We start from the raw sequence: 26,935 nt of genomic DNA on the forward strand, positions 1-26,935 counted from the left end.
CTTATGTATGCATGAGTATTTAATTTTGAACATACTGTACACCAGGGTTTTAACTGTTTGTTAAGAAATTCTACTCTGTCTGTACCGTGTCATATTATTTGTGTAAAATGAATATGACGTTTGACACAAGGCCGTATTTAAGAAGGTAGAACGCAGGTGGACACGTGCCAGGAGAGCACTCGTCTAAAGTGTTATGGTATAAAATGTTTATGAAAAAAGTATAGTGAAAAAAATAATGTAAAGAACTTATCAAACCACTTCTCTTGAGACTATTTTTGTTTTCGCCGTTTTCCAAAGATTTATCAAGCAACGCCGCAGCTGAATCAATTTCTTTGGAAAGCATCTCTGTTGATCGCAGAAACCGCTCGAATCTTACATTCGGTAATACTGTGATGTAAATCCACCCTTCTGTCTATCTATTCAGTATTCTCCCTTCATTGCTCAAATTTAACATCAGTACACCCGTCCGCTAAATATGTATTATAAATTATAATTTATACATACGTATATATATATATTCAAATTATATTCGATATCTTTTAATCTTTAGGAAACTATCATGAATAACTTCGTTTGTCTTCAACTCGAGTAAAGTGGTCATTCTCGAGTGCCCTTTGAAGAGTACAGAACAACGGTATAAACAAAAATAGTAACAATATGATATTATATGCGTGAATAGTGTACATGGTTGGTAAAGTTTTTTTTCTTCATCCCTTCGCGCGGTACAGGTTATTGTGTGTCGTTACATTATCATGTTGTTATTATTATTATAATTATTATTACTATATTATCAACGCAACGATAGTGGTGCTGGCAATGGCGATAAGCTACTATGGGAACTTATGGTATTAAAAACGCGTTGTGAACATTTTTATAGCAACAATTGCGTAAGTACACTGTGTCCAACCCCCACCGATGGTGTAGCGCCACAGTGGTGGATTTTGCATAGCATATTTTTTTTTTTTTTTGTATACACACACAATATATATTTTATAAACCGTACTTGCTTTTCGTAACGTCGTACAATACACGGTTACACGATGATGAACAAGTAAGAACTAGTTTCTGTGATGTGTACATTTCGACACTAGCCGGCTCGGTGGTCGGAAGGTTTTCTTTTACAATAACAATAATAGGCATCCCTTGTTGTGTAAAACATTAAAAAAAGTATACAAGTAAAATTGTTATCAGTAATTTACATTTTTTTTTTCCCCGTATGAAAATAAATCCTAAAGTCCTAGCAGCAATCCTGCTCGAATTCATCCGTTCAACCGCTATTGGCTGTAGGGACGACAATGAATAATGGTTTTTTTATAACTAAAAAAAAAAAATAGGTAAATACTACGTAAATCCATTAACTAACTCTGTCTTATGTTGTATACCCCGAAAAATAAAATAAAATCCATAAAGCGTTATAAATTTCAATAATATTAAACTGTAGGTTTTTTACTGTAAAATTTAAAGTTCCATAGGCGGTCCTTAATTCAGTAGACAACTTAATCTTTCTTGAAAAATATTGTTGTTATTTTCTTTGTATGTACAATTTTTACTAGACATCCCAACTATAGATTTCATAATTATTATAATAAGTATAAGGTTAGGTTAGTTGCCCATAAATTTAATATTCTTTTTTAATGATTATCGTGAAAAATATTGTACAAAATATACTTGTATAAGTTCTGTAATTTCCCCAAACAAAACGGACGTTTCAACAACTATTTGTCTGTTTGTATATAAATTATGTGATTTGTTTTAATTTCCTATAAAAAAATTAAAAATTCAACGATTGAACTCTGTTGACAAGAATAATGGTGATAGTTCTTAACTTATTCATTATACAATACTGTTTATACCTACTTTACAGCGTTGGGCAAAAACATTTAAAGCAAGACTTTTAAAATCTTAAAGTTTGATTACATTACATTAAACATACTATGTTTCTCATTTGTGTACCATATTAGTTAGGTACTGTTTTATAATGTATGATGACGAACCCCGGTGATCATTTTTTAAGCCATATAAGTAATTAATCTATTATTTATTATTTTTTGTTTTTGTATCTCTTGTAAATACGTTCTCGAGCTGTCTGTATATTTATAAATATATATACAAATATACATATATATAATTGTCAAAATAAATTGTTAACGCAAAATTTCATAATAATAAAAAAAAAAAGTAATTAAAATAATATTAATATTAATAGGTACTATTAAATATTAATAACACTACAATATACAATATTTTTTTATAATACTCTTTGTATTTGGGTACTTAAATAATATTATATTGTTTACAAATCTAAGTAGTAATTCTGACCGCATTTTTTTGACATGAAAACCCTAAACTTATAAAAATGTTCTCTTAATTATTTATACATTTTTTTATTCACCTGTGAAGTCATAGAGATTTTTTCTTCGTTCCAAAATTGTTTAGTATATTATATCATTATAATATAATGTAATAAACTGTACATGTAATTACACGTCGTACATTTACAGCACTGTTACGGTTTACGTAATAAGTTCTTAAGTAGGTGTATGTATTCAATATCTTTATAACGCTGTCATTTTGAATACATTAACGTTAGTGTAATGTTATAGGGGATACAATTATTGTGTTTCTATTGTTTGTACTTGTCGCACTTGCAACCCAGGAAAACTGTGTTTTCATTATCTACCCACAAAACATGACTGCGGTGTGATTGTCCAAACATTAACAGTTAAATAGATCAAAACAATATTGACAAACAAATCAAATGTATGCACGTCTCTCCGTGACAGTAACCAGAGGTACTATTCGAAATTTAAGACATATTCATCAAAGACGATGTCGTTATTTTACAAGACAAATTAAATCTCTTAAATCTAGGTTAAAACTAACCTAGACTGCTGTTAATAAACATATTAATTTTAAAGTCAATAAATACTTAATTTTAACAAAAACAATTTTTTTTATTAAAATTGAATTTAGAAATTATAACTGTTATTATTTCTACAGTATTATTGTCACATTGTACATTAACGTGGCGCACTCTACTGGATTTCCAACAAAACTATTTGAGGCCTTGCGTACATAGATGGCGCAAACGGTTATCAACTTGGAAAAAATTTTCAAAATTTGTTTTCAAAAAAACCCGTATAAATACCTACCATGTCTTTTTATCAAGAGTAGAGCATTTTTTTTTCGTTTAAGCTTTTTGGTCGCTTTTGACCGATACCGGTTTCTAAGCTCAATAATAACTATGGCCCCAATTACCACATTAAAAAAAAAAAAAAAACTAAATGATTATGTCAACGCGAAGAAGAGCTGACGACACTTAACAAGACAGTGATTACATACTTTGGATAATTTGTTTATACCGGGTGATTCTTTTAACGCCCTACACTAGTTTACTCTTGAAATAATTACAAACTTGTAGTGGGTTTTTTTTTAAAAGTATTTTTGATTATGCTATATATTACTATATGAGAAAATATTTAAATTTTTATCTTTTTTTAGTATTTTCTTCAGCTTTTGAAACTTTTAGTAAGCTAGTGTAGAGCGTTGAAAGAATCATCCGGTATATTTTGATCATTCTAGTAAAAAAAATGTATTAAACTGTATCATGTATTGTTATTATTTATTTTTCTCGATTTTGCTAAAGTTTATTGTTTATTTCACTATGATATTTAATATGCTTGTTTGATGAATGCGCTCAGCCGCACTACCGCTGGTTTGCCTGTTCAAAATAGCTATCGCCCATTTTGATAACCATTAAAATATGGAAATGATTAATCATCAATATCGACGGCAAATTATATTATAATATTACAATAAAAATTGGTTGGCTACAAAATTCATAACGAATAAACTACTCTGATAGAAACTAGGCAAACGATTGTCGTTTTAACAAAAAAAAGAACTTCATTCTAAAAAACGTGCAAACACATTTATTTTTTTTAAAAAATATGATTTTGGAAATATTTTTGATACTTAGCGCTGTGGTGGTCACCGTATCGCTTATCGTCTTGGTACTGGACCCGGCCGAGTCGAACAACAATGCACCGGTAAGCGTGACGCGGTGGGCCCGGTTGCGGCAGCTTCGGGACGCGACCAGGCCGAAAAAACCGGCCGCGTCCAAACAAGTCATTTTGGCCATGGCCCAGACGTCCGTTTACGCTCTGGACGACTATTATGGGACGTACGAAAACGAGAAAGAAGTACGGGACGCGATCATCGCTTCGGCCGCGGAGCTGGACGGTTACCGGGCTCGCACGTTGCTCATGGTGTCGACCATTAATACGTTTTTCGACCAGCTGGAAAAAGTGACAGACGCTTGCCAGGTGTGTTTCCCATTTGTACTTGCCCAAGTTCAGATGTCTCAAAATAATTTTAGGGGAATAAAATATTTATAGGTTTAATTCTAAAATTACACTTATCAATTGCTATTATAAACAACAATAGATCATCAAAATACATACATAATAGTATAAAAAAAATGCAAGGAAACACATATGTGTTATAAGTTAATATTTTAAAAGCTATTTTTCCTTGATTTTATAATGACAATTATTTGTATAATATCTGACCGATTAATGGATTTGAGTAATTTTTCTTCAATATTCAAAATTGAAAGAAATGTTAGTTTTTTCGTCAGTTAAAGATGACCCTAATACCTAATTATTGTTCTAGTTCGTCTACACTTTTTGGACCATTATCGTTTACTTCCGTATCCGTGTATGATTTATATAAGATACATTATTATTTAATATTAGTAGTACTCGTGGTTAATGTTTTGAAATATAAATTGGTATAATATTGCATTCATTTACGTTCCTAGAGTTTGTAACAGTACAACAACTGTTAATACTTCTATATACTTAATTTGACGCTCCCCCCCCCCCTCTGCAATGTTGTGATACTAATGTCCTTTGGGTGGTCGTGGCTAAAGGAGAAAATCTGCGAGTTCACCGACGCTCTTAGTGAAGTGACGGAGGCGCGGATAATGATGGAAGCAGAAGTGTACAAGCAACCGTGCTTGGAGGAAGACGGCCAGAAACCGACGGCCGAGTCTAGAGACCCGTGCTTCCTCGAAGCACGGCCTATGCCACCGGTAGTGTGTCCGGAACTCAACAGCGATGACAACGACATGTTAGGGACGTACGTCGAGTTTGTCGAAGAAAACGTCGAGCAGGTCATGAAAGAAGAAACCGCAGAGGCGCCTTCGACTCGTTCGCCGGTGGCGGTTAATTTTTCAGAGCAGTCCATAATGATACAGTCTGACACGGACGAAGACGAGTCCGGCTGATTTCACGGTGGTTTGTAAAACGATTAAAGTGACATGCTTTAGTTTTATCTGTACGTGTACTTTCTTATTGTTTCGAAGGATTCAAACGTAATTTTCATATTATATTTTTCACATAGTAGATGTCCTAACATTAAAAAAAAAAAAAAAAAACAGTACAGTGGGACATAGTGGGGACGGCGAGATCACATGTGGTCTACATGAATTATTTTAACCGAAAGTGATAAAGTAATTCGTTTCAACAAACGCTTCAAACCAGTACAGTCAAAACCTTGCAAAGTAAGAAATAAATATAGAAGTAGTCAGTTTTTGGCCCGATAAAATAGACATATTCAATGCTATTGCCGGTTTACATGCACATTTTTTTTAATTTCTAAGCCTTATAGAATCTACAAAAATATTGTAAGTCTGAAAATATTTGGTAAGGGATTTATTAAGAAAGTACATTAAATTTAAATATTAAAACTGTACATTTTAGTTGGTATAAGTTCTAATTTTCATGTTTGATAATGTTCATTTTTTTATTGTGTATCTTTTACTAATGTAAAACTAAATATTACCGTGTAATATTTAATATAGCATCGCAAGCTGGAAACGTAAACAATATAAAAGTATTTTATAAAAAAAAAAATGAACAACCAATAATAGCTATATTAGAGAATTGATTTATTAAAAAGTATCGTTTCTATAGTTAAAATGTCTGTAAAGATTTTACGGTTCGAGAAAGTTATATCATCATTATATAAAAACAAAATAATACACGACTTTCTTGTTCTCACTAATTATAAAACTAGTACATAATTATTATAATAATAAAATAAATAAAATGACACATTATATTAAGTAAAATGAAGACAAAATATCACAAAATAGAAAAAGTAAGGCGAAATAAATATCTATATATATATATATGTAAAAAGGTAATTTAGTCAATAATAAGAACACCCAGCACGTTTGTATGGCATTACTCTCGGAAACACAAACGTCAGGTTTTGCAATATGCAAAAACTAATAATTAATAACATATATTTTTCAAAAAATATACATTCCCATTAGAAGTTTAGGGAGCAAAACGTAATACTGTTGAGCATAAATGTTCGAGAATATTTCGCTGTGTCATTCGTAAAATGAAATATGGAATGTTCTGACTCTCGAAATCATTTTTTTGACGTTTAAAGAATAAAAGAAGAAAGGTTGAAAAAAATATTACATTTTCTCTGTAATTACAATCCGACTGTCCGCCGGACGAGCAGCCTTTTTGTTATTAAATTCTCGTCTCTGTTTAAGTCCTTCGACACTGTGGTCCAGACTGTAAAACACATAAATGACTAGACCTAGGAACAGCCAAATGCCGAAACGCACCCACGTCTGAACGTCCAACTTCATCATCAGATAAACGTTTAAGACGATGCTCACGCACGGAATTAGAGGAACTAGAGGCACCTGTGGAACACGAATAGGTATACAATATTATAAGCTACCAGACTCGGGAAACACAATATTCGTCAACTCTACTACATACTTTAAACGAAAGTTCTTTTTTCGACTGTGGTTGTCTGGACAGCGATAGCATGATCAGTAAAAGCCAACCGCCCAAGAACATACTTGTGTACCGAAACAAGTTATTGCTATGTTTTGATTCTTCTTGTTGTACGACGGAGAAACAAAATAGCGTTGAAACGGCGACTACACAATAACACAACAAGTTAACACACAGCAACGTCATTAACAATAAGTGCAGAATAATAAAAATGTAAATAGAGATTTTTATTCGAACATTTTTTCTGTATAATCTATTTTTTTGTTTGTTGTCTACCACCACTCTCCTAAATAATTTGTTATTTTTGTGTAACCTCCCTGCAGGGTACATGTATAAACTAGCTGTGCATTTCAAAACATAGTATCTACTTTCTGACCGGTCGCCAGTAAATTATGTGATATTATATTATGAGAGCTAAGTAAATACCGAAATTTAATTAAAATAATACACACCGTTGCCAACAAATAAAACCCGTGTATTTACTACTCATAAATAACATTATACGTACATATCAAAACAGCCGTATAATAATCAAAATGTCTGTTACTTGGCCTGAAGTTAAAGTCTGTTTTCCTATGGTAGTTGTCTTACTTCCGACCAGGGGGACACAGAACGAGGCACATCTGCCACCCGTATACTTACCTAAGTTGGCTGTTTAAAAATCTACCACCGGGTCAGGGTTAGAGGAGTTAGGGTAGGTCACACAAAAAATATAATATTGTTTTACTCGGCTTTTCACTCTACGATAAAGGTGTAAAATGAATGGTCTTACAAATTTGTAAATCTCTAAGTACAATTACACAATTGGTACCTACTGTAACACAGCGTGTTCGCCGTGGATATGTATTCCGTCTCTTCGTTTGGGTACTTAGTGTTGGAAAAATTAAAGAACTTGACTAAAACTTTCACGACCGACACAACCGGTCGGTCGCTACCTTTGTCATTTTCTGCTGGGATAACGAAATCGACGGACGTGCTCTCCTTATACCGCAGGATCAGCACACAAATACATACTATGGTGTACGCCAACAGAGTCCCAATAGACATCATATCTATCAATTGTTCGAGATTGAACACCGCCGCCATGATACCTGCAATTATAAAAAAAAAAATGTCTTATTTCAAACCTCCAATGTAATAATTAAATCGCATTCAACTTGCTGGCGTTTTATACATGAATATATTTACCGGCTAAAATACCAGACAAGATGGTGGCCAACAGAGGCGTTTGGGATTTCGGATGGATATCCGAGAACATGTTGAATAACAAACCGTCGCAAGACATGGCGTACAAAATTCTCGGCAAAGGAAACATGGTACCTATTAAACTGTGAAAACCGTATAAGACAATATTCGATTTATGTACGACCACGGAAGTGTTGAAGTATTATAAGTTTGCTTACCTCGTGCACAAAGCAAATATAGCGCCAATTGACACAATCCATTTGACAGTTGGCCAACCGACGTGGTCGTACACATAAGGGAAAGGTGCGTCGGGATCCTATTAAAAAACAACCAGAAGGAAACGTTTATTTTTTATAAAAACCTAATAGAAGCTAATGGTTTTAAAACATGCAAACTATCCATCCAAATTCAGATCAATAAAGTACAGACGTAGCTTGAAAATTGGATAAGTACGTGAATCTGCCAACATTGTTTCATATTACCTGATCATAATACGGCCACATCAGAGTTAATACCGTACTAACGCAACAGTAGGCTAATGTAATGATTGACAACGATAGAACAATGGCTAATGGAATGTCACGTTTTGGTTTCTTCGCTTCTTCGCCTAAAGGGAGAACAAAAATTCAAATTATAAAATTCGGTGTGTTTATCGGGTAGGCATTATTGTATTGTTGTGTTAAACAAATAAAAACTGACCTGTGGTGGCAACGGTATCGAAACCGATGAAGCCGTAGAAACATTTGGCGGCACCTGCGGTAACACCAGCCCAACCGAAAGGCATAAATCCGCCTTCCCCGCCTTTCACTCCTTTTGGAATATTTTGCTTAGGGATATTCCAGTTATAAACGTTAACTGTTGGCGAACAAAATCAATACGTTGGGAGATAATAAGTATTTTAAGTTCATAATCGGACCGACAGTTTACAACTTACTTTTGAATAAACCTGTAACAACGACGGTGCCCACTGTCAACAAATTAACTACGGTAAAAATGTTGTTGATGATTGTAGACTCACGAACACCCCATGCTAATAAAACTGTAACACAAAAATATTAACATAAGTATCTCGTTAATTGTAAAAAATATTAAACCTACAACAAAATACATAAACTTTAATTTGCTTTAAAATCCATATTGTCTACGAGTTGCAAAATAAAATTTGTCTATATCTCTTTCTGGAGCATAATAAGTCACATTAATATTATTTTATAATTATGTTTGAATGCTAAATCGACGAACAATTTTTGAACTGAAGTTTGGATATCATAGTGAAAAGATTGTTGGACACTGTTGTCCTATTAGTCTGCTCCCTACTTTCTCTAAAACCCTGGAAAAAATAATTTTAAGAAGACTAAATCCATTAATCAATGGAAAAAAAATCATCCCAACGCCCAATTTGGCTTTAGAATTAAGCACTCTGCGATACATCAAATACACAGACTAGTTGATAATATATCCACATCCCTTGAACAAAAACAATTTTGCTCAGGAGTGTTCCTTGATGTCGCTCAGGCTTTTGACCGTGTCTGGCACGATGGACTCTTGTTTAAACTTCTCTTTCTTCCATCCCCTCTATTTCTCACTTTGAAATCCTTTCTCACAAATCGAACTTTCGTGGTAAGATGCGTAGATGAACTCTCCAATACCCACCCTATAGGAGCTGGCGTACCCCAAGGCAGTATTTTAGCTCCGACCCTATATAATCTTTATACAGCTGACCTACCACAATCCAACTATACTAACCTAGCCACTTTTGCCGATGACACGGCAATTACCTCTTCTAGCTCTGACATTCTCTCTGCAACTGAAAACCTCCAAGAACACCTGCTAAAACTTCAAGAGTGGTACAACATATGGAGAATAAAAATTAATGAAACTAAATCCACCCACATAACCTTCACTCTTAGACCTAAAAACATACCCCCTCTCTTCCTAAATAATCAAGCTCTTCCCATAGATGACTCTGTGAAATACCTAGGTGTTCACCTGGATAAGAGTCTTACTTGGGCAACCCATATTAAGACCAAAAGAAAATCGCTAAACCTTACACTTCACAAGCTTAGACATCTCCTTAAATCAAAAACTTCGCTAAATAACAAAATATTAATTTACAAACAACTCTTACGTCCAGCAACGACCTACGGTATTCAAGTCTGGGGAACTACTAAAATCTCTAATTTAAACATCCTTCAATCTTTTCAATCAATAAGCCTACGTCTCATCACAAACGCCCCCTGGTATGTAAGTAACCGAACCCTACACAATGACCTCAACATACCAATGCTAACATCCCTTGCTTCCTACCACTATAAAAAATTCCATACAAACGCTCTCAACCACTCTAATCCTCTTATATATAAGCTAGCTTCTCTCACAATTCCCGAAAATCCTCCTCGCCGACTAAAACGGAACTGGCCACGCCACTTAACATACAATTTAAAAAAAATATATGAAAAAGTACTAATCCCTTAAACTGAAAATTTAAATTCCTAATTGGAAGTAGTGTTAATGGACGCTCCCTTTTTTCACGTCGTCTTGTCTAGTTTCTATTTCAGCTCTTTTACCTATTGTTTTATTGTATACAGGTTGTAAATATTGTTTTATTTTAATAAAAAAAAAAAAAAAAAAAGAGAATATAATAATATATTATAAATAAACATAATATATTTTGAAACAAAGACCGTTAGAATTCAAATACTTACTTGACAGTAGTAGAACAATACTGAATGCCAAAAAGTCTGGATATGGTGCCATAAAGCTGATATTAATTGGAAACAAGTTGATCATTGCATTTTTCATTTGGTATCCTATTAGTGCGTCTACGTAATTACTTAGGCCCTTCGCCACGCTTGCCGTGCCTTCAAAAAAAAAAAAAAAAAATAGAATAAACGGTTATATTGATTCATTCGTTTTTTTATCATAAGTAATTATAAGGGAAATTAGGCTACTATGTTTAATGTTTTGGTATGTCAGCGATAAAATGTCTTGCATCGAAACTAACGAATCTAATCTGGTGTTTACTTATAAAGAATTTATTTAATCTGCAATCAGTTTAAATACACGTGAGAGTAATGCTCGTCTTAATGCTTAAATTACTTAAATCGCTCTTCTTTGTTAAAAAAAAAACGTACTATGTACTTGTGCAACGTTTTGTATGTTAAAATATTATCATTTAAGTATAATTTTTGTTCGTAAATAGTAATATTAGTATAAATTACTTATATGTTATGCTATCTATGAAACTAAACGATAAATCTATAGTGACTGGTTTATCAATTGATCAATATTTATTTCTTAAGCCTAACTATAGTTGGGTGTTTTTTTATTAAACTTCATGTTTTATAATTAAAATTTGGTTTTTTTTTAATAGCATCTTCCAATAGATCGTTAACATGATATTGTGGTCCCTTAGAAAAAATTAAAAAATTAATATTTTTTTACCATTACCTAGATCTATAATCAATGTATACTATTGTACAGCGTGATTTCTTTAACGTAAGACATTGATATATTTTTAGATTATTGCAATTTTGTAATTTTTCTTTTCGGACATTCTTTAGTTTATGTTTATTTATTCACGCTATGAAGTCATTATGGACATCACGAAGACAGTATATACTAATATATGTACACACAGCAAATTAATTATGTAGATCTCAAACGCATCCGAATTAAAAACAAATTTGGCGAGACTCGTTCAGTCCGGGCCCTAATTGGTAATTGACTATTATTATTACATAATTATAGTAGTCTGGCCTGTCTGTAAACGTTTTCAGCGGCTAATAACAAAGTGCATTCAAAAAATCAAAATAAAGACTACTCACCGATTATGTACTCGAGTATCAGATTCCAACCGATGACGAACGCGACGAATTCGCCGACGCCTACATAACTGTACACATAGGCCGACCCGGCTTTTGGCACCCGAGCCGCAAACTCGGCGTAACATAGGCCTAAAAATAAAACGCGTCTTACCGAATTAGACGGACCCAGACAAACTTACAACCAGATAACCGTTTCTGAATAATGTACCTACCCGCGAACGCAGACGCCACAGCGGCCATGATAAACGACAAGACCACCGCCGGACCAGCGTCCAGCTTGGCCACGGCACCCGCCAGCACGTACACGCCAACGCCCAGGGTAGAGCCCACGCCCAGAGCGGTCAGGTCCATCAGATTGAGCACGCGGGCCAGTTTGTCGTTGCCCGTCATGAGCTGGTCCCCATCGTCACTTTTCCGCCTGGATATTACTTGTACCAAGCTCTCTTTCTGAAATTACCATGTACAAACGATTAGCACACATTTCGGTACACAGAGGCGACAATGCGGTTGCCCGTTTAAAAGGATTAGCGCTGATCATTTTGCTGAACATTGAAGTTTCAAGACGGGAGGAAAGGTGGAGTGTAGTATTATTTTTATCCGCGCGCATTTCCCAACAGCACTTTCCCTCCGATCATAACTTTTAAACACTTATAACTTTAAAAATAGTTGTCCAAAACTAATAATTATAAACCAGTAAAAATTGTTAGTACATTATTCTAAATTAAAAAAGTTAATTAATTGCGTTGTCATTTAAGTTTCAAAAGTTGCTATCATAAGAATTAAGTTGGGAGGGGGTAAAAACAAAAACAAATGTGAAAAATTAAAATCACATTGTATAAAAACAACATGAAAAAAAATGTATTTATTTCTTATTAGACCCTGTATTATATATATATATATATATATATATGGGCCAAAACGCTAAATATGAACCAGCGTTTGAATGAACCCTCCGATTTTTTTTTGAAAATTACACTGCATGCCTGTTACGGTGAAAAGAATTTTTTTAAATTGTTTTTATTATTTTGAGAAGTATTTTTAAAAAAGTTTTTCAGTCGAGTCTGCAACCACGAAAGAGCATTTTCATGTCACGTTGAAGTACCGAATAAATTCATATTAAAGTAATACTATCTAGTGAGTAGTCAGTGGAAACTAAGTTTTAATTAAAAATATAACATAATCTAATAATAATGTGTTTACTATATTAAAATAAATTCGATTTTTAACATTTTTAATTAGATCAAACTTACATTTTTATTTTTATTTTACGATTTCAGTTCCTAATATGAGTCATTCGAATAAATACTAGAAACTACAAACCTATTAGTTAAAAAGTAAAATAATTATCGGCGTTACAACTTAAATGTTATAAAATAACATAATAATCTATTTAATTATTAAAACCCTGAAAAGCTTTAACACATTTAACGTTTTCAATATTTTCATAAACATAAAATATAATGCCTATATTAATATTGATAACTTTTTTTGAGTTACTTAATAATTATAAATTTAAATTTATTCGCTATCTATTGCCAAACTTGATAAACTTGTTAAGTATATGCTTAGAGAATGTTTTATCAGAATTAACATGCTCAAGAAACTACAACGGATACCTGTCGAATTTAATCATTATTATTTAAGATTGACGTCACGCTTGTTAAACTATTCGACAGTGGACTTATCAAGCGGTTCGATTAAGGCAATATTTTTTTTAAAACCTAGCAGCTTAATAAATAACCTAGTTTTACACTTAAAATAACATACGTATGGTGGCGTCCTCTTAATATCGTGAACAGGTAGGTATACTATAATCTAGTATATAGTCTTAGAGCTAACAAGTCACGTGATACCTACCTTACTAGTAGAATATAATCATTAAATAACATATTTTTCAGATAACATAAAAGCATTATCAATCTTTGTTTGCAATAATCTAGTTATACTACGGTCCCCTTAAATTAATAATAAATAATATCATTAGCGATTTTTTTTTTTTAACAACTCTTTTAGCCGATCATTCGTACTAAAATAAAATATATTTTTAAGTATAACTTACAAGACTTTCTCAGCTAGTCACACTTACACACATATAATATTATGTACTGTTTATTAAGTTATTAACACCGTGGCCGGTACGACACTCGGCCACAGGCGAAAAATATATTGTGAAAAATGTTTAGGAATGTTTTGAAAATATATTTGTTAGGTTTTTTTATCGCTGTCTGACAGACTTCAAACATTTAATTTTGTAATTTTCCTATATAAAGTCAACAGTTATGTGGTTTTACGACGGTAGCAATTTTTAATTATTATAATGATGTTTCCTAGAAAATCGTAACAAGGTTATATACCGGCGTTGCTCGTTAAATCTTAAGAGCTTGTAAACTCAACAACAACAAACGCATATGTAGTATACATAGGTACCTAAAATATCAGGTATTGTGGCTGTTAATGGAGAGTCTATTATTTACCTCCGATATGGTACAAGATCCGTAGTTGGCAGGCATGATCGATCTGTGGTCGGTGTGTTAACTTTTCAGAGCTTGTTTGGAATGATAATTATTATTGCAACGACACGGGGCAGAGTAGGGAAACGGATGGCGGCGTTTCCCTATTGAAAGACACATGATGTTATTTTTAGCATTGTTTTTTTTTTTTCGATAACAATACAAATCTAATTGTGGTTTTGTAAGAAAATAACAACACTTGTGCGCGATACAGCAAGAAAACCCGCTGGTAACCTTAGTGTGTGTTGACGTCGGATTCGGGTCGGATGTGAACTACTACTGCGGTCTGCCGGTCGGCTGATATTATGAAATTTTCCTTAAAAAAATCAGTTTTAATCACGTGCTATCGACCGATTTGTAATAATAACGTAATCGCTGGTCGATAAGTTATTCATTATTATTATCACATTGCTCCACGTAAACTCTCGTGTTTACTATTAAAAAAAGTAAAAATGATAATTATTGTCTTATCACGTGCACGTTGTCCTTGAACGCAGATTTGTCTCGGTAGCACATCGATTGCGTTGGAATAACGTCCGGAGACAAACTAATTTACCATGTTTCATTTAACTGTTTATCATTGCTGTTATCAAATATCGTTGTATAGCTGATTATAATATATTATTATTAATCACGACACGCCGTCGGCCGCTGTTAGATTGCCGCCAATGCAATTACATTGAATTTAATTAACTTTATTGTCGAGCGGCAAAAAAAAAAAAAGAAATCCGTTCGCCAAAATTAAAAAATTCCAAATGCATTTTATTAATTCTTAATTGATAATTGGTCTGCCAATTAATTAGACGAAAAAAAACCATAGACAGCGCCAATGTACTACGAGTGTGAAGCGCCAAGCAATTTGCTAAACAAATGATACCCTTGTCGCTCATCGCACACTTTGTTACTATTTTATTATAAACCTTAGACGTTTAGTGATTGAAATAACTGCAAAATCAATCGGTCGCAAAACAAAATATATAATAATAATTAACACTTTTCTATTTGTGTAGGTCGAAATTTCGCCCGATTTTCGGAGTAGAAAAGAGTTATATTAGTTTGAAATCAAATTTGTTTTATCATTTCTCAAACATGTAAAAAACATGCCCGTAGGACTTGAGAACGAGTAACTAAGCCGACTTACAGAAGTCCATCAAAAGTGTCGAGTGTGTTGAGTGTACTTAAATAGTCTGGGTTTTAAATTTACCACTTATAGATTATCTTTAGTGCATTTTTATTTGGCAATTATAATTATCACATAACTTATTTTATTATTTATTTTTACACGAGTACTATAAATAGTTTATTTAAAAACTATTAGTCACAAACTTCTTTAAAACCCATTTGATTCGAGTAAAATAATAAAATAGTTTTAACATAACGTACAAAATGTTTTTAATTGGTTTATAATATTGATTGTAATAAATATATATTTCTTTCTGTTGAAATCAGACGGTTATTATGGGATTTTTGGTTTTTTTTCACATAATATACGATAACAGCTGATAGTTCACTCGGTCGAAAACAAAGAAAATGTTTAAAAGGACAGATTAGATACTGGCGAAGATATCAGTGTAACCGCATGAATTAGTATACATTATTGTGCAGATATTCTACAATATTATTGTACAAGCTAAATCGTACTAACTGTTCTTTAATCAGCCTGCATAAGTAATTTATACAAGCACAGATATAACTAGTTATATAATAAACTAGATTGTCAAGTGTACATGCCGCCAATAGAGACAATTGAAGTTACCATTTTCCGGCATCTTTGTGGGAATTGAGAACCTTATCACATGAAAATATGTTTATCACAACTACAAGTTAAATTGATAATACAGAAACACAAAAATATATAATATTATTCTATACACGCATAAATCCCACAAAAATTGCGGACGTCGACTTCCATTCTTATCACTAGTTAGCAATCTAGTTGATTATATATATATAACCTGGAAATAGGTAATTAGTACTTATAGTGAAATAATTCTTGTGGTTAAATATCAGTCGACAACTAGGTAGTACAATTGCAGGTCAGCCGACAGGGGTCGGTGACCAACGACCATAGTCTATAATATTCTTTAGCTGTTGACACACGCATAACAGTGTTTTTTTTTTTGTGTCGATGATCGCGACTATCGACAGCTGTTGACCGTTAATACTTAATTGTGTTGAGTTGTGCCAGTGTGTATAATATTGATTTGGCCGAGATACAGAGGGTTGTGCCCTTTTAGGTAGCTTTCATAGCTTCGAAAAACATAAAAACAAAAACTTGTAATAAGCTCGCGTTTTATATTTTAGGTCGAGAAACACAGGCGCCCGTTATGGATGTGTCTCACACACACACACACATACAACTCCACTACTATGTTAAAAGCCTTTGGAATTATTATCATATTAATGTGGTGGTCAATCGATGAACAATTCTGAGTACTTCACGCTCGAGTGAGAATTTAAAAAAAAAATTGTTAACTCCGATAAAACGGAAATATTTACATCCACGAAAATATTATCAATTTTGTTTTTTGTAAAAAGAAAAACAAACGGTTGTTAAACGTCACGAAAATGATTACATTATTAATCCGAGAAAAAATAACCGATATTGTAAAAAGCAAACAGACTGTAAACTGATATTATAATACAGTACAAGTAATATAGTTTTAATCGTTTTAGGAAGTATCTATCTACCTACTTGGAGTATTATTTCATTAGAATTTTAACCACATCCAGCGACTTTGGTCGGTGAAATTAACAATATTATCGCACCCAAGCAGGTCATAACAAATATTGTGTCACTGTGTCTAGTCTAGACGAATCGTTTACACAATCACAGCCCAGTTAACGTCTATGGCTTTGATGCCAAAAGCCGGTTGATAATATTATTATAATTTTTGCCGACGAACCAGCTTACACGTGTAGAATATTTTTAAAGAACCACAGTCCTGGCAGATTATTTCTAGACCACTATTAATACTATGATATTATATTAACGACACTGCAATAATTCTATTTTCTACGACTGCTATGTTGTAGTAATCTTCTGAATGGAAAGCATGGCGCAATCGTTATGATTTTACATTATACATAAATACATATAATAGTATCATCAGCAAATAGCTTTCTTGGAATACACAGACTTCGAAGTGTGATTAAATAGGTAGGTAACACGGCCATGTACTATTTCCACATTTATAAACGTTATTATCATTATGTCCTCAATACATTAAGCGGACCCGAAATTAACGTTAAAACGTACTTGGGCTTGGTATAAAATATTATACACTTTTATTTTCGTTTTCATTTGCAACAAAACGTAGTACCTATTAAATACAATTGTTCAGTTTTTTTTTATAATTATAAAAAACTTTAAACGATAACTATGTAAACAGATAATTTATAAACAAATGCAACTCTTATGTATTTTTAAACGCTGACCTTTATTATAACAAGGTAATGTTAAATGATAAATTACCAACGGTTATAAACTATAATTATGTTAATTTTCAAAACCATAACAAATGATATAAGTTGTACATTGATAGTAATTAACATTTGCCAATTTACATTTAATTATACATTATTATTATGTTTTATTTTATTCTTATTAAAATTGTGATTTGCTAATACTTAACCAAAATCGGTAATCATTTAGTGATATTATTTATTTCTTAACGTCCGGTCTGATTATTTTGGATGTAACAGAAATTCCCATAATTTGTGTTGGCAAAGAAAAATATTAAGTAAACGATCTGTGAGTTCATAATAATTATTAGAATCACGTCCACTTGAAAAAAAAAATACAATCATACAACCATGACCGGTTTATTATTTTTTTATTAACAAAAATAGTGAAGAACAGAATTTCATAGAAGAATTATTCATATTTTAAATTAACATATTTGAAATTAACGCATTATACACATTCGTTTTGATCGAAAACAATTTTAAGACCAACTAGCTATGTAAAAGTATATATATATAAAAAAAACAAATGTATTTCATGTTGGCATTGACTTTAAATTGATTGTGTAAAATGTGGTATTTACACCACAATAATTCATCATTGAACAATACAACGAAAAGTCCATAAATTTCATGGAAGTTTTGATTTATGGTAAAGTCATCCTAATATTTAGTTAAACCCATCATATAGGTCACACCAGTAAGAAAAGTCTTAGAGATGTAGTATGGTTATTTAACTATGTATAGAAATTCGGTTAATACTTTTATTTTGCTGAAAATAGTATTATAAAAAATTTGTAATTCTAAACCAGACGAGTATCATAATAAATAATTAAAAACAAATCAAACATGATAAAAAAAAATTGTGCGACATCTATAAAATTATAAATGTACAATTTGTATTATAATATACCCTAAAAAATATTTTGGGAGTTTTTAGACGTCTATCAAACTAATTAACATATCTCGGAACATTTTTTATATTATGTTTTTTTAACAAAAAATCAGTGTCTGCGGCAGATTAAAAGTTTATAATTATCAAGTTATAACAGCTTATAATCACTTATAGCGCTATCGGGAGTGTAGAAGTTTACTAGACTGCTTCCCCTCTTTTTGCGATATTTAATAATGTTTTAAAGTGTTTGAGTCTGAACATACATAACTTTCAACCTTGAATGCAAACGACACTTTAAATGATTATCTGTGTTTGATTAACGTTTCACGGTTGTTTTAAATGTAAAAAAAAAAAAAAAAATGAATGAAATTTAAAACTATTGACAAGTGAGGTGAATGTAGTTGGAAAAAGAGCGCTCTAATTGTGTTGAACAAAAAATATGGTTGGACTCTTTGTAATAACATGATATAAAAATGGAAATCCTCAAAGCGAACAGCTTGATTGTACACCACACATTAATCATTATTGACAAACATAAATGTAATGTTTATATAAAACAGAGCTAATTACAGGTTATCGTTGACGATTCGTATACAATACTGGCCACCAACTCATTACCACAATAACGACATAAATTCAGTATTGATGGAAGTTCAATGTACCGGTTTGTCAAACAATAATAGTTCATCAAATGCAGATAATCATGAAAATAAAGCAACGGTAATTATATTGGCGTGTGCGTTTCATTTGCAGAAGTAGGTATGTTTATTTTTATAAAACCTTGGATTAATACACATAGGGCGGCATATAGTGTATAAACGAATGAAGCGTGAAGTCCAATCGTATGGATTGCCACGACTTTTTTTTATTTACTAAAATGGAATTGTAGCATTGTAAGTAGGTATACTTAGGTTTGATACGGATGCATTGAAAATTAAAGAGGCATGTTTGCTTGCAAAATCGCGCCTGGCACAAGGTCTGTTTTGTTTTCTTGATTTACAAAATCAATTTCGCATAATACCTATACTTATGTCAACATGTATTGTATAGGATGTACAGCTATATGTATTATATGGTATATTGCAATTAACGGTTGTATTTATTATTATTTTTTTTTAGTATATACCTACTCGTATATTACATGTACATTTGTAGGCGTAGTATGCGATTGTATTTAAATTGACTTAAAATTGTTTAATTCCTATGTTTACTGATAAATATACACTAGTCATAAACTTACCATCGAACTAAATTCGAAACATTATTTATATCACAGCGGTAATAATGTTACACGTTTGGCAAGAGTATGATAGCATTAAAAAAAAAAAATGTTTAAAAATGTTTGGCGCCTAACGGACTGACCCTGGCCCACCTTGTCAACGTCTAATATTCTAAACTATGCGCTCAACGTACGTCATCCTAATTATTCAATGTATGATTTTTATTTTTAGTTTAAAAATTATCAAAACGATTAAATTCTAAGTTCCTTAGACTAGTTTTCGACTGTCAAAGTACCGCCAGAGTAATATATTAAATTGTACAATTATCATTTGAAGGTGTATAACTGGTTGTACATGAACATAGGATTTAATTGGTGGAAATATTTTCCTGGTATACTAGAATTAACTTGCCAATAATTATAGCCACTTCTTAAGTTTGGTTTGATATAACTGCTACTGGTCTACTAACGATTATATTAGAAATTACCTATAATCACTAAAAACGCGCGTCTAAAAATAGCCACAGCTCGATAGGTTTTTTTCATTTTCCAGCCTTTTCATAATATGTTTATAATTGGCGCACAAGTCATAAACGATATTGAAACACAGTTGTAATTGACGACGGTAGCTTTACTATATTTTGTTTACCTAATAATTGCAATAATATAGACTATAGTATTAAGTATTCAATACTCTATAACTGATGTATACAATACTCAATAACTGATTAGTATTTGCAATATTAATACATGTATTGTGCCAGTTCGGAGTTATCATAATGATCTTTTCTTGAAGCATGGATTTTAGAGCACTATCAAAATCGTTTATGATTCAGAGTTGGGTGGTCTATACCGTGATCACGAGTGTTAGTTGAAACTTAAAATTAAAGCAAAAAGTGCTCAGATAGCAACTGTACGACGTACTTGTTAAAAGATTACCCAATATAAGTGTCTGGCGACGCTACAACAAAGATGATTGTAGAACAAATTGTTTGGAAAAATACTATAATTACTTTTAATTGGTTTATTATATTATTTTTTATTAAAAACACGTAAAAAAATAATAATAATTACTTGTTTTTGTAAAATTACCATCATACACGAGTACCTAGCCACTACTGCGTTATGTACATTTACTCAATTCAATCAACATTGTACATGGTTAAACGTACGGGTAAAACCATATCTAAAAATTGACAGTGTATGCCAATTATCCAGCTCAATTAAAATTGTACTTGTTAAGTTGTAGCTAAAAACTATAGTGCATGTGCCGGTGAAGACGCATTCACCAAAACGCCAAGAAATATACCAAATAAAACCATTTAAGCACCAGGGTTGCCTGTATATTTTGTCAAATTATTTAACAACATAATAGACTAAAAAATAAATTAATTCTATGACGAGCGTGGGATTACATTTTAATAATTTCATAATATATTATATTATTATTAAAATTGTCTTAAACGTGACTTTTATCCAAAAAAAAAATAAACTATTTAATTTAAATGTTTCGCAAAAAATTAATTTTTTAATTTATACTTATTATAAAAAAATAAGTATAAATTAAAAAAATATTATTAAAAAATACTTTTTCTATTAGACTTTATTTATAAAAACACAAAAATAATAACTTGTTTGGTAGTCAAAAATATAATTTAGTTTACAATGTAATTTTTAAAAAAACATTTGATTTTTTTTATACTATTTATATACATATATAATAAAATAAATGATATACTATGTGTAAGTAATACATCAAACAACTGTACTTATTAGCTTATAAACCTGATATTAGTTCAAATTACCATTCAAGGTTAATTTAGACTCAATAACGCCCTTCGATCTTTAAATTGCATTTAATGGCATGGGAAGCGGAAATCGAATTATGAGTACTCACATTTAAATAGGTACTATACAAATTTATTTATTTAAATTTGTAATCTAGCACCGGTATCCGTTTTTAAAAATTAATTTTAATAAATAGTGATTATGTTTGAAAGAAAATGTACAATTGTCAATTTTTAAATTGTTTTATTTTAATATACATAACTATAAAAATATATTAAGTCTAAAATGAATATTAATACGAATTTTATATGGCTGGACAATTATTTTTTTTTTAAATTCTGATTTTTAGTTTCATTCCTAACAATACCATAGTTGCTTAAATAACACAAATACCAATTTACACCAACGGTTAGGGTAGTCCATATTGTGGACTCAGGGTTAATATAATTTCCTGTTAAATAAATATACAAATAAGTAAATACACGCTATACTTATATTTACTTAGGTCTTAGAAGTTATTACTATTTATACGCTATACCACTATGGCCACAGCCATCAGGTTAAAAAGTGATCTCCAAAATTAGGTAAATTTCTTCATAAATAGCATTGTTTTTGTTTCTATAAAACTAACATTTTAAGCTTGTTACAAAAATATTTAAGTATAATAAAATTGTATGTTCACTGTCTGACAGACATCATTTCAATAAGACAAGTCAAGTTAAAAAAAAATTGCAATAGTTTCATTAGTAATAAAAGGTTTAAATGAACATGCAACGAGTGTTGTTAAGTAGTTAACGATACAAATTGCATGTCATTAATTGTTACATTCGCCTAAATGATGTATTGTAGATAAGTGCTTATTGACTATAAATATTTTCATTTATCTTTTACAACTAAATGATGAAACATTAACAAAAGAAAATAGATAACCGTTGTTTTGTATTCGCGAGGAATGACTTTTATGCAACAAAATATGACATTATTTAATTATTAGGTATCATTATGTTAATAAACGCTTATGCGACAAGTCTAAACTTCAGACAACCATCCGAATGCACCTATAGCCGCCTCATTAAAAAACCCCTATTAACTAACTGTGGTTTAAATAAAAGCTTTAGCAATCCTAAAAAATGTCAGCTTATCCATTAAAAATTATTGCCAGGAACACCAAACAATGGAACAGTACTCAAAACACATTTGAACTTTTACAATGCCGGAAAAGTTGGCAGTACTTTACTGATTAGTGTTTGGACAATTTGTGAGCTAAACTTTTAAGTTTTACTGAAGTCAGTAATACCGTTAACAGACATAGCGGAAAACAAATATGATGATAACGGTCGTGAGTCATTTAGGCAGAAAACGGAAACCCCAGTCAATTGTGTAGACCTAACCTAACCCGAAATAATAAATATAAGATAACAATGTGCGCAAAGGAATTATCCTACAATCGGCAAACATATTTTGATCTTGTACGCAAACGAGTTTTCACTAGATAAAACAGAGTGCATTGAGATGTGCATAAGTATATTACATATATATTTTTTTTTAAAAGAACTGTCACATTCATGTTTCTTTTTTTTCACTAAGCTTGTGTTACACAATACTTATAAGTTATAGGTGAATGTATAACTAGAATAATAATATTATGTGTACAATTATAGTTGTTCAGTGTGCAAAGCATAAATTTCTGTAAAAACTAAACGTTACTTGAAGACTATGTCTTATTGGTTGCTGGCATTTTTTGTTAGCTTTAGAAGGACATGAACTTCCCAAGCGCTCAATGTCGATGGCAAATAGATTACAAATACTATTTTAAAATTAAACTTAATGGCCAAAACTATGTAATACATGAATATAATAAAATGATTTATTAGGTATGTCTACATTTCCAAATAGATCAATTATTGTATTATTAAACACAGAATGTCTCAAGTCCAGTTACTACAAGAACATTTTGAAAATGTCCACCAATACATATCAAAAATCGTAGACTAAAAATAATAAGCTTAATAGTTAATAACATTTATTTGTTCATTTTGAATTACTTAATTTATCTAAGTTAAGGAGTTATTGAACAGATACAATTTTTTTACAAGACTACAACGTCATTCTCGTGAAAACCATATTGAAACTAGGCAGCAGGCACCCTAAGAAACTATCAGCTAATCTATCTGAACCCACGTAAACAGTATTGCCAGCGTAGGACTTGACTATACTTGAGATTGCTCTATTGACGGCGAAAATATTATATGCCATTTATGAATACCGTTTGATTAGATGTAAATGCATGCATAATACAATTGAATTCTTACAGAACGTTTTTAATTTGCTAGTCTGCGTTTTATATATGAGTGGCGAAATTAATTAAATTTGTTAAGAGGAAAACCGCTCATCTGCGTAAGAAGTCCTTGGTTAGGTTTTGTACATTATAAGGAAATGAAATCTAGGGAATACCGCATAAAGTAATTTTTCCACTTACACAAAATTGTGTTTGTCTAAAGTATAAAACCTTTGAGATGTATTACACATGGACAATTAATTGAATAAATAAGCACACCTATATTTTGTTATTTCCCTAATAAGCCATTTCTGCTGACTTTATGTGGGTGTGCACTTTATTATAGAGAAAAAATACGTTTTCCTAAACTGTTATGTAACATTTTTTTTTTAAGTACACAAGTGGGTCACTGGTAAAGCCCACAGTTCAAATTACTAAATAGAGCTGCAACACACTTTACAGACAAATAATATCGAATTTATTTTTCAAACAGCACCTATAAATCTTGCGGAGAACAATTATTTTTAACTTTTTCCTCGCCGGAGTGCACAACTATTCATTATTGTCGAATAGTTGAATGCCAATTTTATATTTTATACATCCGACTTTTAGTAGAGATCCGCTAAATTAGGACATTCCATGAAAAAATAAATGGGTATGTCAGCAGCTTGTGACAACCGGCTAAAATGACTGTCTCGCCGGTTTTAAGACCTTTTAAAAGTACGGTACAAACTATAATGTTATGTGTATTTATTGACAATACACCTTTCGCGATGTGCTCAAACGACGAATTGCACACTTGTGTATAATAATAGATAATATTATTCGTTAACCAGACATATTTTAACAGTCTGTCTATCTAAGAAAGGCCACTTGATTTCGAATGCCAGCGATTAGATAATGATAATACATATTGTGTATTGTGGGTTTGCTTTGGACCGTTTCAAGAAGCTATCGACACAGAGGCAATAATTGCATAACCGACGTGGACGGAATCCACCGTAAACGTTGCCGCCGAGATAAGGGAGGAACGGCGGAGAGGGAGGGGCGGTGTTAGCAAAAAAAAAAAAAACGGGTAAAAAGCAAAATAGGAAAAATTGGCCATCACTTACCGAATTCCACCACGATCCGTCCATTTCTCTTAGATCGGTCGGATTTTGCACAGAAGATCTACACCGCCAGGGGACGGCAGATCGAGACGTTACGGTTATCACGTGACCGACAACGGAAATAGATCAAGACGTTCCAGACGTTGTATAATATATAGGCCGGCGGTACAACAGCTGCAGCTGTTGCTGGTGGTTGGTTGGTTGGTTGGTTGGTTTGGTGGCCGAATAGAAATTTAAAGAATTTTATAGGATAAAACAATTAATAATCGACTGTCGCGTTATCCTTGGAACGTGCCGCCGGCCGGGAAACGCACGCTGCTGCAGCCTTTGTTGTGAAAGAACTTGAACATCCACAGCGAGAGGAGAACTTCGAGCAACAAGACGCTCAGCTGGTTCATGCAGCCGATTTTGTTTTGATTCGACGGTTTTTTTTATTTTGTTGGTTTTATATCAAAAAAAAAAAAATACTCGACGGCGGTACCTAACGATAATAATACTGAACTAAATAATAATAATAAAAAAAAACGTTAACGCGAACAAAACGTTTGTGACCGTACGATCCGTATTAGGCGCCGCTGTGTTGTGTAACCTAACCTTTAGTTTCGAAAAAATCTTTATTGTATACTGTTTATTTATTTGTATTTTTCAGCGTTTATTTGCTCAAAAAGTTTTCTATGCGTGAACGCGCTAATCGGACCGATACGGAATAAGCTCTGTACACGAGGCGCGTGTCGTTTATATTTTACACTCCCCGTACACCGTCTAGCGCTCCAGGTGAGCGACAGCAATGCATGCCGTTAACTACTTATATTATTATTATTATAAGGGTCAGTGCGACGACCGTCCATTGTCGGCTGTCAAAGCGAAAATAACACAAGACGTCGTTTTCAGACCAAAAAAAAAAAAAAATATATATAATAATGTATACTATAATTACACAGCTTACCGGCGTATTCGATAATCCGGTTAAGTTTGCCTTGGCGTTTGATAAACCACCGCTTGTGATGTGTACACTGACAGGGCCGGATAGCAAAATAAGCATTGCTTAACAAGCCCCACTAAAAATTTAGGGCCATGTTTAAAAATATATTTTAAGATTTAGACAAACGAGTTTATTAATAATTACAGCCAACGAAAGTAAGAATAAGAATATTTTTGTTCAACACGTATAAGATGATAGTAGATTTTAATGTAACTGAAAGTTTTCCAAATGTTTAAAGCTTAGTACGTTACTACTATATCTTTCTCTTATGTGTACTAACTGCATAGGCACAACTATACCTACATTTTAGGGGATGCTAAAATTATGTGTACCTGACTAAACATAATTCTTAACTTTAAACCATTAGATATACAATAATATAACTGAGAACAAAATTATTCTAAAATAAAACATTTGAACATTATTAAAAGAAAAGAAAAGCAGTTTACCTTGACTTAACCTTCTGTGAATATACAAATAACTAAATGTATAATTATTTATTTCTGTTATATTATAAATTATAAACATATTTTTAAATATACATACCTTATTTCACATAGTAATTTTATTTCGACAGTTGTTGTTAAATGAGATAATTATTATTAACTTACTTTACGTTAAAACGTTAATTGTATATACTAAATGTTTTTTTAAGTATAATTAATATTTAACCGAGTTGTTTTTAAAACAAATTATTAAAGATAAATTTATAATATAAAGATTACTGGTCATTATAACGATAATTGAATCGTTTACTGTAACAAAGTAGTTTCTGGAGGTAAATAATATCATAGCTTATTGAATTTCGTTGCCTAAGCACACTGGCTTTGTATAAAAAATTAACTGCCAA

General features: G+C 31.9%; 1 protein-coding gene across 2 annotated transcripts; it reads right to left on the bottom strand.

Moving 5' to 3' along the window:
* Nucleotides 1-5,971: 5,971 nt before the first annotated feature.
* LOC126841295 (cationic amino acid transporter 3) lies at nt 5,972-25,821 on the bottom strand. 2 transcript variants are annotated; one of them, XM_050577663.1, is made up of 12 exons: nt 14,314-14,617; nt 12,052-12,286; nt 11,840-11,968; nt 10,718-10,873; nt 8,947-9,051; nt 8,712-8,867; nt 8,495-8,619; nt 8,231-8,328; nt 8,016-8,155; nt 7,643-7,918; nt 6,810-6,973; nt 5,972-6,730 (listed from the first exon to the last, which is right to left on the bottom strand). In XM_050577663.1, exons 1-12 carry the CDS (start codon nt 14,347-14,349, stop codon nt 6,494-6,496), a joined length of 1,857 nt encoding a protein of 618 aa, XP_050433620.1. In that variant the 5' UTR covers nt 14,350-14,617; the 3' UTR covers nt 5,972-6,493. The 2 variants fall into 2 exon arrangements, with proteins under 2 accessions (XP_050433620.1, XP_050433621.1); XM_050577664.1 differs by lacking the exon at nt 14,314-14,617 and adding an exon at nt 25,107-25,821 and having other exon boundaries at nt 5,973-6,730.
* Nucleotides 25,822-26,935: the final 1,114 nt, after the last annotated feature.

This window comes from Adelges cooleyi, unplaced genomic scaffold, assembly GCF_023614345.1.
Source record: "Adelges cooleyi isolate 19-005CV unplaced genomic scaffold, UGA_ACOO_1.1 ACOO_flye_CR_arks_rails_tigmint_CR_PRNA_381, whole genome shotgun sequence".
In the NCBI taxonomy this organism is placed as follows: Eukaryota; Metazoa; Arthropoda; class Insecta; order Hemiptera; family Adelgidae; genus Adelges; species Adelges cooleyi.

Excerpts from the sequence above, each read along its gene's own strand:
- LOC126841295 (XM_050577663.1), bottom strand. The coding sequence starts at position 14,349 with ATGCCTGCCAACTACGGATCTTGTACCATATCGGAG. Across the intron at positions 8,868-8,946 it reads TGTTACAGGTTTATTCAAAA|TTAACGTTTATAACTGGAAT; the intron begins GTAAGTTGTAAA and ends GTTCGCCAACAG. Across the intron at positions 8,329-8,494 it reads TGTGGCCGTATTATGATCAG|GATCCCGACGCACCTTTCCC; the intron begins GTAATATGAAAC and ends GTTTTTTAATAG.